This window comes from Scatophagus argus, chromosome 4 (assembly GCF_020382885.2).
Source record: "Scatophagus argus isolate fScaArg1 chromosome 4, fScaArg1.pri, whole genome shotgun sequence".
NCBI lineage: Eukaryota > Metazoa > Chordata > Actinopteri > Scatophagidae > Scatophagus > Scatophagus argus.
This window is the reverse complement of record NC_058496.1, coordinates 7,276,629-7,294,009: the sequence shown is the minus strand read 5'-3', so window position 1 is coordinate 7,294,009 and position 17,381 is coordinate 7,276,629. Positions and strand designations below refer to the sequence as shown.

At 41.6% G+C, this 17,381-nt stretch overlaps 1 protein-coding gene across 1 annotated transcript; it reads right to left on the bottom strand.

Annotated features, from left to right (window-relative positions):
- Positions 1-101: 101 nt before the first annotated feature.
- Positions 102-4,300, bottom strand: riok2 (RIO kinase 2 (yeast)). The gene is made up of 10 exons (XM_046387253.1): positions 4,099-4,300; positions 3,057-3,195; positions 2,840-2,956; positions 2,410-2,585; positions 2,191-2,279; positions 1,869-2,060; positions 1,688-1,780; positions 1,064-1,489; positions 786-885; positions 102-447 (listed from the first exon to the last, which is right to left on the bottom strand). The coding sequence occupies exons 1-10, from the start codon at positions 4,162-4,164 to the stop codon at positions 286-288; spliced, it is 1,560 nt and encodes a 519-aa protein (XP_046243209.1). The 5' UTR covers positions 4,165-4,300; the 3' UTR covers positions 102-285.
- Positions 4,301-17,381: the final 13,081 nt, after the last annotated feature.

Sequence of the window (17,381 nt, the reverse complement as noted above, 5' to 3'; positions counted from 1 at the left end):
GTTTGATTGTTAATCATATGACTTCACTGTGATGTGCAGTCGATATTTACATAAGAACGTATTCTGAACATGATAGTCCACTGCAGTTCAAAAAAATGTTAGAAGTTTTATTATTCTTCATGTGTGTATTCTCCAGGATAGTACGGAACAGTTGAGTTTTTCCCAACTCAACTTGCACATGCTTTCAAGTCTCCAGACAAGAGAGCAAAAGAATCGCACAGCATGAACATTAACTGAACAAAAGGCATGTTGAAAAATTCTGTCCATCCATCATTGCAGTCCCATTCATCCCCAGAAGGAGGCGCTCTCCATGCTAGACTTGATGTTATTTTGGTTCTCTCTCCTCGATTTGGTCACCAAGTTGGCCTCTCCCTTCTGCAGACGTCTCCTCTGTGCCGCCTTCTGCTGTTTGGTGAGCTGCCTCCGTACCTTCTGACGGACCACCTCCTACAGGACACACAAAAACAACGACAGCAGGTACTACAGACAAACGAATGTGCTGTCTGTCTCTGCAAAGGCAGACACAACACTATGTAGACATGCCGTGTCTGCTAAAATTCACCCGTCATATTCTTTGACAAATAGCAAACCCATGTAAGCTCTTTAGCAACACCTACAGGCTATTGGAGTTTCTGGCCTAAACTGTGCAACAAAGTCTGGTGACGTGTGATTTGTCAAACTTGTCAGTTAGAAAATTTTTATTTTGTAATAGTATTAATGTCCATTGCTGTCACCTTGAACCTTGTATGATACAGTGCAGACAGCTGTGTGTGTGTTTTACTTACTGGTGGTATGGTAGAGCAGCTCCCTATGCTGCCCATTGTGGCCTCACTGTCTGTCCTCATCCTCCTGTGTTCTGCCACATGCAGAAGGCTTTCTGAGTCTCTGCAGGAGAAAACACACAAGAAAAAGGTCATTTGCTGCTTTTTTTAATAACAAAACACACAAATTCACTGTAGCTTAACCCTTTTTTATTTATTTATTTTCTTTTTACAAATGTCTCATATTATCAGACACTTGTATTAATGGATATTGGATTCATTTAGCTTTCCGATGTGTTTACCTGAAGGGTTTGAACTCTTTGTTAGTGGTTGAAAGGTCTGCCAACTCTGGACACTCATCCTCTGCCTCATTCAACTCTTCATCCAAGTCCTTCTCTTCCTCTTCTTCACTTCTAGCAGTAGGTACCATCTCAGTCTCTTTTTGTTCTTCCCTTTTTTCACTCTCGTTGTTCTTATCTTGTACGTCTGAATGCGGGTCGCTGACTTTCAGACCTTCCAGTTCCAGCATCGCATGCTTATATTCCTCCATATCTAAGCTCTCTTCTTCTTCTTTTTCAACTACCTCATGTGTTCCCTCTTCGTCATCGCCCTCTCCTTCATCGTCTTCCTCGCTCTCAGGTCCAGCTGGATGCAGCAATGCACTGTCTCTCTCCATATCTTTGGTGAAGCCGCTAGCAGAGACTTCAACATCTAGAGAATGAGATCGCCTGTAGGAATAAACAGTGACAGCAAAACATCAGGTGAGCATTTCTTTTTATCTCTGAATTACATTACAATGCAGAAAATAAATAACAATACAAAATGTTATTTTTTTTAAATGTTGGGGCACAAGTAAATAAAATTAAGTACTTGAATTTCATAACAAGGAGCAGAGAGGACCAACCAAAACTTCAATGAGCAGTCACCTGATGTCTTTGAAGGTTGGGAAGAGCTCGCTCTCGTAACTGAATCGTTTTGCAAAGAAATCTCTGATGCATTTGACATCTCTGTCAAAATACCTGTAAACAAAATAATAATGGAACTTTACTGTTTGCTTATTCATTTTAAGTGTTCAATCATTTTCAATTTTATAAACGGAAAACGAACCACTCAGCATTTGGATGTGAGGTGGACACCATCTGAGGGAAGTCAATCATAGTTATGTGGTCCTGGTCGTCCAACATAAGGTTGAACTCGTTGAAGTCGCCATGAATCAAACCATGATTGGCCAGTTTCACTATGAGATCCATGAACTCGCTGTACAGGGCTGATGGATCCTGTAGCTCATGCACTTGACACCTGAGAGAGAGAGAGAGAGAGAGAGAGAAAATACACACTTTCTTTAAGAAACAGCTTAGGAGGAGTGTATTATCATTATTATTAGCATGATATACATAAAGCAAGTAAGAAGGATGGCTGATTTACATACAGTGGATATCCATTGATGAGCTCCATGACTACAGCATGTCTGTTATAGTCCACAGGTTTAGGAACAGGAAAACCCCGATCATACAATGCCTGACAAATGAGAAGATGATTAAAAAATGTACCACACAAAACTCAATCCCTATGGCACATCTTATGAACTGTGTGACATTTTCTTTCTATTCCACATGACTAACATACTTCCTCTGATTTGTCCAATTACCTTCATATAGGCAAACTCCTTCATGGCAGAAAGGCGAGAGAGGTAGAGCCATGAAATGTTCTTCCTGTGTTTGTGGTAATCTCTCTTGTTCTTCAGATTCCTGAAGGAGGTGCGACCCAATCTGTGAAGCTTCAGAGCATACTGCTCCCCGTTTGGACTTGCCACGACGTATATATCTACAGGAGGTGAACACAAAGAAATATTTCCATCAACATGAGCACATCAGGCGTTTTGATCATGGTTGAGCAACCTGGAAACCTGACAGAGAACAGATTTAATTTACATGAATATGTCTACTATTCACAAATGTTTTAGTAGGAATTAAAGTTTTAACACCTGAATCTGCTACCACATTATGATATACATACACGTACATGTATGCAGCTACTATACAGTGTATGTACACAATGCATGTGATTTTCTTTCTTACCTGATTCTTTACCCACACCCATCTGGTTGCCAACTGAAATGATCACTTCTCTGGAGCACAAGGTCTTCAGAGCCAAGTAGTCATATCCTCCGTAATTCAACCTGTAGCCCTGCACAGCTGAAATCAATGTACACACACCGTATTGGAAAAATTACTTATATATATCATCTCTGTCAGAACTAGTGAGGTTCAACAAGCAGACTGTGTGTTTTCATACTCTTGGTGCGTTCATAGGCCACGAGTTTGTGTTTGACGAGCTCTCTGAGTATCTTGTTGCAGCCGCCGTGTTTGAGGCTAGCGATGGAGGACAGGAGACTTACTGGAACAATCTCATGGTTCTTCATCCCCATTTCAACCTGCGTGAGGGGAAGTTCACAGGAGAACCTTGATCATTAGCGTGCTGAAATGCAAGCCTGCTTGCAGCCACATGTTTAGAATTGCTGCCAAATGAAAGATAAAATGACATGAAACTGGCATCGCTTGATGAGAACATAGTCTGAGATTTGTGTAATAGTAATATTATTTGGCATCTGAGTTCCCTCTTTGTCTTACTATGCAGCTCAGCAAGCAAACGGTGTCTGGAAACACAAACAGGGAATCTCACACTGAGAAGACTGTGACTTTGGAAGATAAGTACTTGTTTGACTTGACCCGAATGCTGAAACCTCATATGAGCTTGAGCTCAACTTTGCAATAAATTCTGGCAAAAATGAGGATCACTGAATTAAATCGTTTTTGGAAGGAATCCCTTCGAGGTCCAGTACGGACAAGAAAAATGATAACATCAACCTATTCCCATTTCAGCGTACACACTTGCGTGAGATATAAGATAGCATTGAAAATATTAATGAACCTGTGCTTCATAGTATGGAGGAAAAACACAAAACGATAAGGAAACAGACTTCAACCCAACAGAAAAGAGGCCATCGGTTCATCAAGTTCTCATTACGAATATAATACAGTACATTGAACTATAGCTCGCTGTTGTTGGTAATACCAAACGTGTCCACATATTCACACAACACGCTTTATAACTGATGGTTCACGTTTTGCTAATTAACGCTCATCTCGCTTCAGTGACAACACTAACTTTATTTCACCCGCTGCAGGGGTGACACAGCCAGCAACTTTTTGATTAGCTGCTGACTAAACTGTTTGATGTACGAGCTGTAACATTTGCTCACGTCGGGTTAAATGCTATGATGACAAACCGACCAGAGCTAGCCTAGCACAGGCTAAGTAAGCTAGTCACTACTTACCGCTGTGAGGACACGGAAGTCATCTCGAGATAGGTATCGCAACACCACGACATTCAGCTTCCCCATATTTTAACCAGCACACAAACAAACAATTAACGCTTTGAGGATATTATTACTTCTTAGGCTCTGCTGTCCACATTTTTAGTAAACACACGTGCAAGGCGGAAGTTCGGGGGAAATGGAAAAAACGTCACTTCTGTTGTACGTTTGACGTCATTTTGACATACACGCATATGCCGCCTGGAGCATAGACGTAGACTCTTCATTATGTCTATGGCCTGGAGGACAGCATACAGGATTAAACGGGAGCTATATTAGCTTGAGCGTAGACTTTTAATGAAATGGAAGAACAAAACACGTAGTATTATTTTTAGCATAATTTGTACAGTAGTGGACCATTTACTACCACCCAGTGGTAAAGTTGAGAGTGTTTCAACAGAATGGACCTTTTCGTAGACATAGACAACTTGACACACACATTTGTAACTGCGTTGATTAACTGCTGAGACCATCATTCATTTTTATTAGTAGTTCCACCTGTGCTATGACAGGTCAAAATGTATGTGCAAAATGTCTGTTATACTATTACAACCAACATAAAGTTATATCCCAACTGTTCAGAACTGGTTTGGCTACAGTACACTGAATAATTCAACATTGCAATTACTATACAATTACAATTTACTGTACATGAAAACTGTACAGAATTTCATTGTTGTTACTGCTAAATAGGCCTATTTAACAAAAAAATATAAGTGAGGACAGGTGTCAATAAAAAAAATGAATGATAGCTTTCTAGTAGCTGCTTGAGTTTCATGGTCCTGATGCTGGGACAAAGGGTTATGGATGTGTGCTTGACTGTGTTCTGTATTGTCATTCAGTGTGAATGGGTGGCAATATTCATCTGATGGTGGGTTGATCTATTGACTTTTCTGTAGTTTTATTGTTGATCATGACAGATCAGCTGTGCAATGAGTCCGAAACGAGTTCCCTCTCAGGAACAATAAAGTACAGGAATAGTACAACAGGAATCATTGCATCATCCCAATGAAATCTGGAGGTCATCTGTGTGTGTGCGTGTGTGTCTGTGCACGTGTGTGTGTGAGAGAGAGAGAGAGAGAGAGAGAGGGAGAAGGTATTAAAATGAGTTTTACCATCGGGTTTCTGTTGCCATAGCAGCTGGATTCTGTGCATTCCAGGGCCAGGTAGGTGTATGTGTGCGTGTTTACTCAGGACTGCCCTGTGACAGACACCACTCTGTTCTGCTCCCAGCACACACACACACACACACACACACACACATAGAGTGAGCTCTCCACTTCCACTGGCTGTGTTGACTCAGTGGAATTCCTCCATTGGTTTATTTAACATTTTGCGGTTCAGCAAATGTCTGTGTCCAATGGGAGGCCGGGCATGTTGTGTTTGTGTGCGTGTGTGTGCGCAACTAAACATAAATGTACACAAATTAAGCTGAGGTGTTTTCCTGACCTATGTGTAATATTGCTGTCAAGCCTCAAATTGAATTGGCTCATTTATTAGTAATTAATTTACTCCAAAACATTGTAAGTTTATTACCAAAGACAAATGGACAAGTGTGCAGAGGGCAAGACGGGGAACATGAGCTCTGTGTGAGTCACTCTGTGTCTGTAGGTGTTCTGCAGGTCTCATGAATGTTTGTTTCAGTTATTCACACTCTCAGCCCTGCGTCATGGTTGTTTTTTTTTGTGTGTGTGTGTGTGTCTGTGGCCACTCAGTGCTCTGGCAAGTTAACTTGTAAAGGTGTGTGTTGGGTAGTAAAATACACATCTGTACCCCTCTTTAGAGACAAGTGTTCAACAAAATAAAAGTGGCCCATTACGATATGATCCAGTCTAATACAACAACAGCGTCACAAACTAGTTGGAGGATCACGTTTCTATACAAAACCCGAATGTGAAACCTCAGTAAGTTAGTATGTGTGACAGGGATATTGTAGTAAAATGTATTAAATTGTACAGATTTCTACCTTGCTGTGTAATCCTAATGATTTTGCTCTTTACCATCAAACATGGATGCATTAGGTTATCCAACTGAATGACGTGAAGCAACACGTTTTCATTAGTTGTTCATTAGTTTCATTAGTGTTTGTTATTGATTTATAAATACCGAAAATGTTTTTGCAATTCTTAACTTGAAAGCTAGGTGGCACTGTGACACAGATGGATTACTAGGTTCTAAGCTGCTGTCTTTTGTCTCATACAGACCTTTGTTGTCTCTGATTCAAGTCAAGTATTGAAGCTGAATAATTTTCCTCCTGTGTGTGCACCTGGGCTTTTGTTTGATCTGAAGAGTCTTTGTGTGTTCGGCATGCGTCGTGTTTGTAACAGGCTCAGGCTGAGTGGAGGAGGGCAGTAACAACAATGTGCAGTTTTAACCAGATCTGTTGTTTCACCATGCTGCTCTGTCCTACATTGTTGAAAAGACTGTGCTGTTCAGCCGAAACACTTGACAGCAACATGACAGCAAAACATGGTTGGAAGTTCTTCTGTGACTCTCATACATGCTGGCCATATCATTTAATTGATCTTTATAATAAATGCAATCAATCCAGCAGACCACCCTGGACTGTCATGCTTTCAAAAGCATTGAAATGAATGGGAAGAATGGACAATTAGTTTACTGTATGTTGCTGTGTGCAGATACTGTCAAACTTTATTTTAATGTTTACCATGAAACTTATTATTATTATTATTCTGTGTTCTGTAAAGACACAAATTTCTGTGTGTTTTAACCATACACATATTTTCCTGTTGTCCTCATGTCTATTTTCAGCATCTCATGCTGAAGGCAAATGGGACCACATGATAACACTCTACCTTAATTGGATACTAGTAATAACAGACCAACTCTGATTTTGATTATATTATCATATCATCTTGTAATCCAATTTCTCAGGGGAATTTCTCTGATATTCTGCTGCTACAATAACAAGACTATTTTGATATGATGTCTCAACGGTTTAGAGTCTAGGTAGAACTGGGTAGAAATAAGAGTGATTTGGCTGATAGGATGAATATGTTTTTTTACTGATAAAACTTGTGGTTTGCTTCACTGGCTCTCAGCTGCTGCAGATTGAGAGTCTCAAGGCAGAATTTCTTGTTTAACAGCCTATGACAGACAGGCGCAGTCGGCTGTTTCACTAAGTCTGGACAGTTCCACACAAGCAAAGACCAGAGTGACCGATGGTGTGTTAGTTGAGCCTGGCCAGGAGTATAGAGGGAGAGTGTGGACCCGCCTGTGAGTGGAATTATCTGGAACGTGGCGGAACGGCCATTCCTGCATGCACACAAGCACACTGTGAGATAGTGTCTTCTTTCCAGATGTGTGTGTGTGTGTGTGTGTGTGTGTGTGTGTGTGTGTGTGTGTGTGTGTAAGGGACGTTTTTTCAATGCTTCAACACAAAGCAGCTCTCTTTTCAGTCTTCATACCATTCCGTCTTTTCCTCCCTCACCTCCTTTTTTTCTTCACCCCGTTCTCGGCTGTATAGAATTTAATACGTCTGATTAAATCAATGCCAGAAATGTTTGGATACAGATTCGCCTTCACCTTGAACACTCATGTATTGTTCAAAATGTGATGACACCATCCATTTTCTGTGCATAGGGGGCTGAATATCCTCAACTTAGCTGCAGTAAATCGGGATCCTTTTGATTAGAAATTAATGAACCCCTCGTTAGCGTAAGATGAAAGTGAGAGATGAATAGGTCAACGTGATGAAAGGACCTTTGCAGTACCGACTGATGTGAAGTGATCTCTACTTTTGATGTACACATAGAATATCAAAGCTATCAGTCCTTCCCCCATTATCTCATTCACATAATCAAAGAAATTAAAAATAATATTTTAATAATATGCGAAAGTGGTATAACATATCTACCACAACCCAACAGTCTCCCAACATCTATAAAGCTATTTTACACTCTTTAACTTGTTTATTATACATATTTTACATGATGATGATGACAAGACTCAACTAACCACCAAGGTGACTGATGTGTTTTATTGTCTACTTCTGTAGATATTTGGACATGTGATGCATGTTTATAATGGATGGAGTACTATTTTCACTGGGCTGCAATATTTTTATATGGTTATTGTGTCAGTAACATCTATCAGTGTTTGAATTTCTGTGTTGTTACAGAGTGAATGTGGGGATCATGGGAGACTTGCCCCAATCAGCCCATAGAGGATCTGCTCCACAAACAGACATAAACAGTTTTGAGGGTAATACGCATACCCAGCTAAGCACACACTCACAGTGTCAGGCCGTTAAATTGCTTTCTTGTTGTTTTCCAGCCTTAAGCTTTAGGGAGAGAATGCTAAATTGAGGCAGGAATCGGAGAAGCTTAGGTGAGTCTCCAACAACAAGCGTGGGCTTTGTTCCTAGGGTATCATCGCTGTGCCTTTAGCCAGCTGCTGTGTGTTTGGAAACATCCAATTTGATTAGATTAGAGCAGAGCAGAGGAGATCTACTTACTCTGCCTGTTCTGCTGCAAGTCTCCTAAACAATAATCTGCTCTCAGGTGCTGGTAAAAGCTCCAAGTAAATGAGGGGCCTGAGGAGAAATACGAGGAGGGAGGGCATGACCTGTTCCAAGCCTAGCTGATACAGTCTGAGAGACAGGTATACATACAAAAGACTATTTACCTCAATTAGTCAACTAGTTGTCTGTTTCTGTAGTTGTAGTTCTTAAACATGTTGCACTGCGGGTGCGGCAAAAGGTCAACACCACCGGTCACAGACACTTTCAGCTGCATTTTACAGATGTTATTTTGGCACAGACTGATTGCATGGTGCGCAACTTTGCATTTTTGCGACCAAAACGAGCATAAAGGTGCATTGCATCTGCTGCAATTTATTTCCTGATAAAATGTACGGGTACAGATCAGTTTATACAAGGTTTGCACCAAGGTTTTAAGTCCATGGGTTATTGAATATTTATCATACTGTTTTATATGTGTTTGCAATTGAAATTCATGTAAATGGCTGATTCTGTGTGAAAGTATACAGCATATGATGTATCATTTAACATGGACTGACTGCACTGGCTGAAATGTGCTCCACTGTCAGGCATGCAGTTTGGCACTGCTCAGGAATACCAAGGTACTGGGAAGGGAGGCTTGCATGAGGATAAAGGACCGGCTGGCAGTACAGTGTGGTCACATTTTACTGGCACACCAAAAAGCTGTGGGTGCTTGTTATTTTGGAATACACCGTGTGGTCGCCTTATATCAGGCTCTGTGGTGACCTTAGGGATCTGCATGTGCATGTGCTGCCCCCCCACCAAGTGCCCCAAGTGTTAGTTATCATAATTTTTTTCTGGCCGAGGCCATAATTACATAAAGAAAAAGTTGAGTGAGTACATGGATTTGTTATTCTTGTATTTCTCCTATGAGAATATTGTTAAATGGCACCACTTTGCTGGAGCAGTTTCGAGCAGTGACTTTGCTGGGTCTTGTCATTGTTGTTGTGGTGTCATACAAACCAAGCAGAGACTTCAGGAAGACACCATGCCCAGCTAGGAAAAGTCCCTGTACATGAATCACAAATTAATTCTTTTGCATTTCTGATTTTACATGGATAAAAGAACAAGCTATTACATACTGATTACTGTGTTGGTAGGAAATTACCCATGTTTCTAGTATAAACTAACCATGTGTTTGCTCCAACTTCATATTTGACAGACAGACATTAAAGTGATACCAGTCCTCTCCTCTAAATCTTGTTAAGAAAGTAAATCAGAATATATTCCTAAGTGTCTTTAAGTCTTTAAGTCTTATGCTTTCAATGGGATCCTCACAAAAAATATCAAGATAAATATGTGTTTGTCTCTCTGTGTGTGTGTGTGTGTTTGTGCCTGTGTGTATGTGTAAGTATGAGTGATGTAACATAGGCCTGAACCAGATAATAACATGCCACAGTGATAGAGAATGCTGCTAACAAACAGCACTTCTCAGATGGTCCTCTCCATCACACACACACACACACACACACACACACACACACACACACACACACGTCATGTCAGACCCTTGTAATGGCAACATTGAGGGATTGGTCCTGCATCAGTCACAGCGCAGGTGCAAATGTGCACTCACACACAAAAAGGTATAACCGCCCACCCACCCGAACACATACACACACACACACACACACACATATCATCTGAACATGACTGTGTATCACTGGAACAGGAAAGCTGCTCTTTATCTCAGAGGCTGCTGTTGTTCAGCACATCAGATAGCAGCTACATCTTGTGTGTGTGTGTGTGTGTGTGTACGTACACATATGTGTATATGTGCGTTTGAATGTGTGCTCATTTGAGTGTATCTGTGTGTCTAGTTTGATAGCATTAACTCCCGCAAGCGTGAAATGAGACAGTCTTCCACTATCTGTCTTTAAGAGCAGGGCTGAGAGAGCAGAGTGGCTCAAATGAACTGATGGATCATGCAGGCTTCCAGTCAGACGAGCCTTTTAAGTCTAACAGAAACTGTGCTGCCTCTTAACAGAAGACATCTCATGGTGAACCACAAAAAAAAGAAAAGAAAAACACACTATGTATTGTAAATGATCTATTCTGTCTTTAATAGCCATAGCTTGTGATATGGTTTGGCTTCATATTATTTGGATGACACATCTCTGACTTCCCTCAGCTCCTTTTCAAATTTGTAGGCCACTGGTTTATTCTTTGGGAAAATGACACTAGCGGTCATCAAGAAGTCAGCTAATTAAATGCATGACAGCACGGTAGTTTTACTATATTTCCCTGTTGCAAACTGTGGAGATCAATATGTATCAGACTTCAGATTCCTGAAAGGAAGGAATTATGAGTCACATTGTTTTGCACTGGTCAGGAGAATAACCAAGCTTGTTAGAGTCTTAAAAATTCATACAAATGCTGAGAAAATCTTCTAGATGTCCTCACGGCAGCCTTGGCTTGCGATCAATGAGATTACTTCATAAAACTCTGAACATGTTGTCTAAGCCTCGCCTGCAGGTCAGTGGGCATGGTAACTGTGATAACTGCCAGAGATAACAGACTGTCAAACAAAACCTGAAAAAATACCAAAAAAAATAATAAAAAAAAATTCCTGTCTGTTCCTGAATCTCACTTGTTGTGTCCAAATCCATCTTTCAGTTCTGCATGAACAGTTTGCCTTGGGACAAACTGAAATAACACACACACACACGCCTTTCCATCACCTTTGGGGACATTACATAGATGTACATTCATTTCCTGGAGGCTTAATCTCCACCTAACCAGGATAATTAACAATACTTGCCTAATCCTGACCCTTATCTTAACCTAACCCTAACGTCAAACTAACCTTAAAGCAAGTCGTTACCCTAATATTTAATGATTTATGTTGTGTGGACTTATCTTTTGTCCCCACAAGTAAGGCGGGTCCTCACAGTGTGATTCTGTAAACAGATTATTGTCCCCACAGCTACAGGAATAAGCATACACACACACACAGACACACACACACGTACTTTACACACAAGCATCAAGACTGTGCATCACAGTAATCATACCGCAAAGGATGCTGGGTAATTTGGTTAAAGATGTCAGGAACGTAAATCACCTCCAATCACTCCTGTTTTCTCATTGGTCAGTCCTCCCACCTCCAGAAGAGCTTCATTGGTCACTCGTCCACCCGACTGTTTCCGTAGGTCTCAGATTGTTCAGCTGTTGCTCACCAGGACACACTGAGTATGAGACTTACCGTATTTTAAGCTCCAGTATGAAATCACAACAGAAATAATGAGCCACTTCACATAAGAAGAAAGGCACAAAGTTATGTTCCTCTGAAAAGAATGACATTTCAGCAAACACCTGCATTTGCTTTCTTACTGAGAGTTAGATGAAGAGATTAACAGCAGCTGGGATTCATATTATTATGGATCCGATTGCTTTTCTTGCGAGGTCTGCCCTGCTCTTACCTACATTTGTTATGTTGGTTAGGCATAACTATGAGGCTACACAGATGCAAACTATAACAGGTGAATATTCCATTCACTGCTATTCTGTGCAAGCAAAGAGGTACAAAAAAACCCCCCAACAAACCCATTTGCTTCTGGCTGTGAAGCAAAATCACATCTTGACTTCATATGGAGTTACACTTTCTGAATTTTGACCGTCCAAGTTTGCAGCATCAACAATAAAAAAGAGGTGTGTTGTTGCCCCTTCAAACGTACTACAAAAAACTGAACTGATTTCTGTGTGTGTCACATCCTGCATTGCCAGAAATGGCAAACAATGGTCATTCACCTGCATTTGCTTATGCGTGATTGTGCACTTTGAGTCGACCACAGAGGCTGTATAGCTGTTGTGTATATGTTTCTCCTGCAATTGGTCAAACAACCACTGACCTCTTCAGTTGCCGCGGTCTCTTCTGTCCGGCCTGCTGCTGCTCCTCTCATGGTGCTCTAGGCTAGCGAGAGCAGACAGGCCGGGTGACCGCAGGCTGGGCGGCAAAACCTCGCCTTGCCGAAACCAAATAACATTAGTCCTGGTTGCAACTACAGTTTTTCCAAGCTCGCTGTGTGTGGATGGGTTGACTGCCTTGCGGACACCCGGGACGTCCTCTCTGCCTTGCCCAGGGACACTGCTGCGACGGCCAAAGAGGTTAATGTGTTTACTTCGGAAACTGTAGCTCACAGACCCAACCAGAATACAGCCTCTATGCTTGACTCAAATGGTTCACTCCAAGTCCTTCAGAATTAACATTGCCCATTACCCAACACTGATACACAGTAAGGTTAAATTCAGCAGGAATATCAAGGTAAGCCAATCAGAGGCAGAGTAGGGTGGGTCTTCTCTTCAAGAGAAGCAGTGTGATCCATAATAACATGTCGTCATGGTGATGTTGAAGGCCAACAAGCAGGGACTCCAGGAATATATTTCTCAAAATGTTTCACTTTTCTTTTAAAACCTGTCCTCTCATTAGGAATAAGGTGGCTAGAGAGCAGCTGACTCATTGTATGCCTGACAGTTTTGACCAAGCAGGCGACAGCAAAGTGTATCAGAGCTGTCAGGGACCTTAACTCACAATGCTGTGTCAGTAGATGAAATCCACTGTGAGTTTTTACTGTGTTTGCATCACTCTAGCTAAGATTTAGCCTTTTGGTAAATTTGATGCAGTTTATCTTACTTACGATGCAAAGATTGACACGAATATTAACATTAATTGTACTCTCTGCCGTATGTTTCACATTATAAAACAAGGGTGGTGGAAAAGTTTGAACCCCTTGACTAGTTTTACTGGTGAGTGTATTTCTTTCTGTGCTCTGTAGTGGAGTGGGGGTAGACGGCTTGTCACCTGCACACACACACGCCTATACACACATACTTTACATGTTGGGGCTTTGATTTTCTCCAGTCTGCACTACAGAGTAGACAGCTAGAGATCTTCAAACAATACCTGGGTAACAACTTGACAACCTTGCTGCATATTCAGCACTAATGATTACTTGTTAAGCGCAATACACACACACACACACACACACACACACATTGGCTTGAATTCAGACTTAATTATTCTGTGAACACTGCACATGTCAGAGCCTTTACCATTTGTTCTCTCTCCCCTCGGGCAAGGACCTTCATCAGACCAATGATCATTGATTGGGACGATAGACAGCATTAATAAAAGAAATGAGTGCATGCAGCCAATAGAGGGAGGACACACACACACACAAACAGATAGAAATATGCATGACATTCCAGAGTGTGTTGAGAATGACGAGAACATCAAATTCTGTGGCTGTGAGTGTTTGCCTTCGTGGATGGTGGCAGCGGAGGTGATGGACAGTGAAAGGGGCATACAAATGAACAGCCACCCACGGGGAAAATCATCCCACCTTGGATGTTTACTGCACAGGGACCGCTCTGTGTGAGACTGCGGTTCTTAGTAAATATTCCTGGTATGTGTGTATGTGGTGGTGTACACTCCCGGGAGAGGGTGCTATGTGGAGTGGTAGAAATGCAGCGAAAGAAGAGACGCTGTGTGTGTGTGTGTGTTTGTATGTGTGTGTGTCCTGTCCAGGTGGACGTATTCTAGGTCAGGCTGTTTGTCAGAGCTGAGACCAGATCGATGTGGCTCTAATCTAAGGCAGTATGCTGTGATTGAGTACCTCATATTCTGAGACCCTGCACATAGACCTCCAATGGGTATGATAGACTCACACACACACACACACACAGGTCAGTTCACCCAACCAAAAGAATAGATTGGGATGAAATGAAATAAGGGCAGTTTGGTTTTACTGGGCACAAGGCTGGACAGTCTGTCCAAGAGGGTCAAAAAAGATGATGGGAACGGAAAATGTTCATTGATACCATCTTTCATGTGTGAGATGTCGGTGTGTGTGTGTGTGTTTTCCTGAAATTGGTTTCCCTTAGCTGTATTAGCTGTGCTATTTTTTGTTTGTCTCAGCTGGCTGCATGTGTGAGTGTGAGTGTGTTGATGTAAATGTGAGAGTGCATGATGTTGACAAGATGTTTGTTTTCATAAAGCTGTGGAACCACCGACAGATGAGAAAACGGTTCCGTTTGAGTGGCTGGAGGAGTGTGTTAAATGAGCAGAGCTGCCTGCCCCCACAGCGTGGCAGGGTGTTTGCATAATTTTCCATGTTTGAAATGTTAATGACACCTGTAGGCTATGTCATAGTTAATCTGCTTGTAAGTGAATAAAATGAGATAGTGATGCGTGTGTGTGTAATTGTTGGTATTTCTGTGAGTTACCAGATTTACTGGGGGTGCGTATGTTCTTTATTCGCTCTGTGTGCACGTGTGTGTGTGTGTGTGTGAGAAGCATATATCTCAGTATTTCTGTGAGTTTTACACACTCAGGTTTCTGTGTTCCCTCATTGGCATGCATGGTGTCAGTAACCTCATTTGAACTGCTGCTAACCGGCTTTTCTGTGTGTTTGCCTGCCGGGCTGTACCACCCCATCTCTTCTGAGAACTGACGTATTGTTTGAAAATTCACTGTGCCTCCTTGTCCGAGTCCTCCTTACTTTTAGCTGAGCGTTGAAGCCCTCATGTTTTCTCCACTTGAATTTAACTTTAATTATTAACATGTTGATCCCAGTTTTTTTACTGAAACAAAAAAACACTGAACAATAATCTTATGTAAAAAATGCACATTGAAAGGTGGCTAGCAGCCAGTAGCCAATCAGATCTATGGAGTCTGCCTATACTTACAGACTACAGAAAGTCACTACTCTCAGATAAAAAATTTTCCTGGGCAAAATATGTGGCTTTAAAAAAGGCATGTAAAGTGTTAATCAGTGAACTTTTGATGTGCTGGTGGGTGGATTTTGTTGGCTTTGAACAGAGGCAAACTACTTCTTTCCTGTTGTTATGCTTAGCTAACTGCCTCCTGCCTTCATCTTCATATTGAACGAACAGAGATGAGTAGCTTTTGTCTTACTTGTGTTTATTGTGTAAACACAGTCCAAGGCCTTGCTATACTATATATGTGTATTATCTCAACAAAACAGACAATGACACACATGGTGTATGTTAATGTCAGGTGGAGATCATCATACATATTATGTGGTGAGTCTGGAGTTTGTTTCTGTTCCTTATCAAGCCAGAAATGTAATAAAATGCTCCTGAATGTATCGCATCCAAGACTACATGTTTCACGTGTCATCTTGTCTCATAAGGCTTTTCTGTGACTGTTATTTTAAAATAGGATGGACCTCAAACACAACACCACAGCTGAGATGGACCACGAACGCCTCTTCCTATCCGCCCTGTAGCTGCGCCGACCTGCTGCCTCAACTGAACACAGATAAGGCCTCTCTGCTGGATTTATCACAGCTAGTTTCTCTCGCCAAATGTGTGAATCACTCCCTGTCTGTACCCCACTTCTGTCTGTGACTCCAACCCCCCACCCCCTTTTGGACCTGTCTCCATGGTTTCATATTGTCGTTTTATCTCTCTCCCATTTTTCCCCATCCCATCATCAGTCACTCGGCCTCCATTGCACCATGGGAGGAGGAGGAGAAGGAAGGTCCTTCATGTTGTGCCCAGGTTGAGCTCTCTGAAGTAACTGTGTGTGTGTTTGCGCGAGGGCATGAAAGAGAGAGAGAGGGAGTATCTGAAAACAGCATTACAAAGCAGGTGTCCTTCCATCTGTGCAGATCACAGTTAACTTCTTCCTTTCTCACAGACTCCGTCTCTCTCTGTCACACACGTCCTGTCCTCACACGGCACACATTTCCACAAAGATTTGTTTGGTACAGGGCGCCATAAAAGTGGCAGATGAAAAAATGAGTAAAAGCAAAGGGAGAAGAGGGATAGATCAGTAGTGTTGAGGAAGGGAAGGAAAAAAAGGGAAAGCCAGAAGGAGGCACAGGCCAGGGAGCAGAGAGATAAGAACCAAAAGAAAGAACAAGACGAAAAAGGATGCTGTGTTTACAGGCACTTTGATGAAAAGGAACAACAAAGAAGTGTTATAGGGAGGTAGAAATGATTATTTGAATAAAGAAATGGTGTGTAAGTGTTAAGGCAAAGAGGAAGGCTAGGAGAATAGAAATGAGGCAGAGGCAATGGTTAGACAGCCGCTACTAGTATACTTGTAATTTTATGCAGTTTGATGTGTGTGTGTGCATCTCAGGAGAGCCAGAGGAGCCTATATAGTTCAGGCTCACCATTAAAACATGGCTGAGGGCTGCAGAAAGCAGCTGAGCCTTTCCCAGGGGAGAAGAGCTCCCTGCCTGGATGGATGGATGGATACTATGAATGTTTACATGGATGTATGGATGGATGAATGTTAGTCAGCTGTGAAGATGGATTGCCAGGTGGACTGGCTGAGGTAGAGATAGAGACATCTACCTGTTGATGGATGAGGAAACTGGCTTTTTACTTAAAAAAAAAAACCACAAAAAAAAACCCACATCAGTGTGCAAGTTCTTTGCAGTCAGAGATTCTCATAATTATTTTTCATGCCTGTCAGAATATGTTGCAAATTGAGATCCAAAACAATATTCAGCAATAACAACAACAATATTCATTGCAGCAGCACAGTCATCACCCATAACTGAGTATGACAGTGGCAGTCCATGAGATCAATAGTGCTTTAAAGAAACGCTGAAACAACTTTTTTCTCAGCATTTCCATTTTTTATTTGTTACGTCAGGGGTTTTCTCTGTCTGTCAGTCAAGGTGGGTGTCAGTAATGATGTTAACTACACATTTCTACCTTTGTTTATTCATTCCTCAAAACTCAT

Coding starts and splice junctions, on each gene's coding strand:
- riok2 (XM_046387253.1), bottom strand. CDS start 4,164: ATGGGGAAGCTGAATGTCGTGGTGTTGCGATACCTATCTCGAGATGAC. Junction 2,061..2,190: donor CTCATCAATGGATATCCACT/GTATGTAAATCA, acceptor TCTCTCTCTCAG/GTGTCAAGTGCATGAGCTAC. Junction 1,781..1,868: donor TCACATCCAAATGCTGAGTG/GTTCGTTTTCCG, acceptor TTTTGTTTACAG/GTATTTTGACAGAGATGTCA.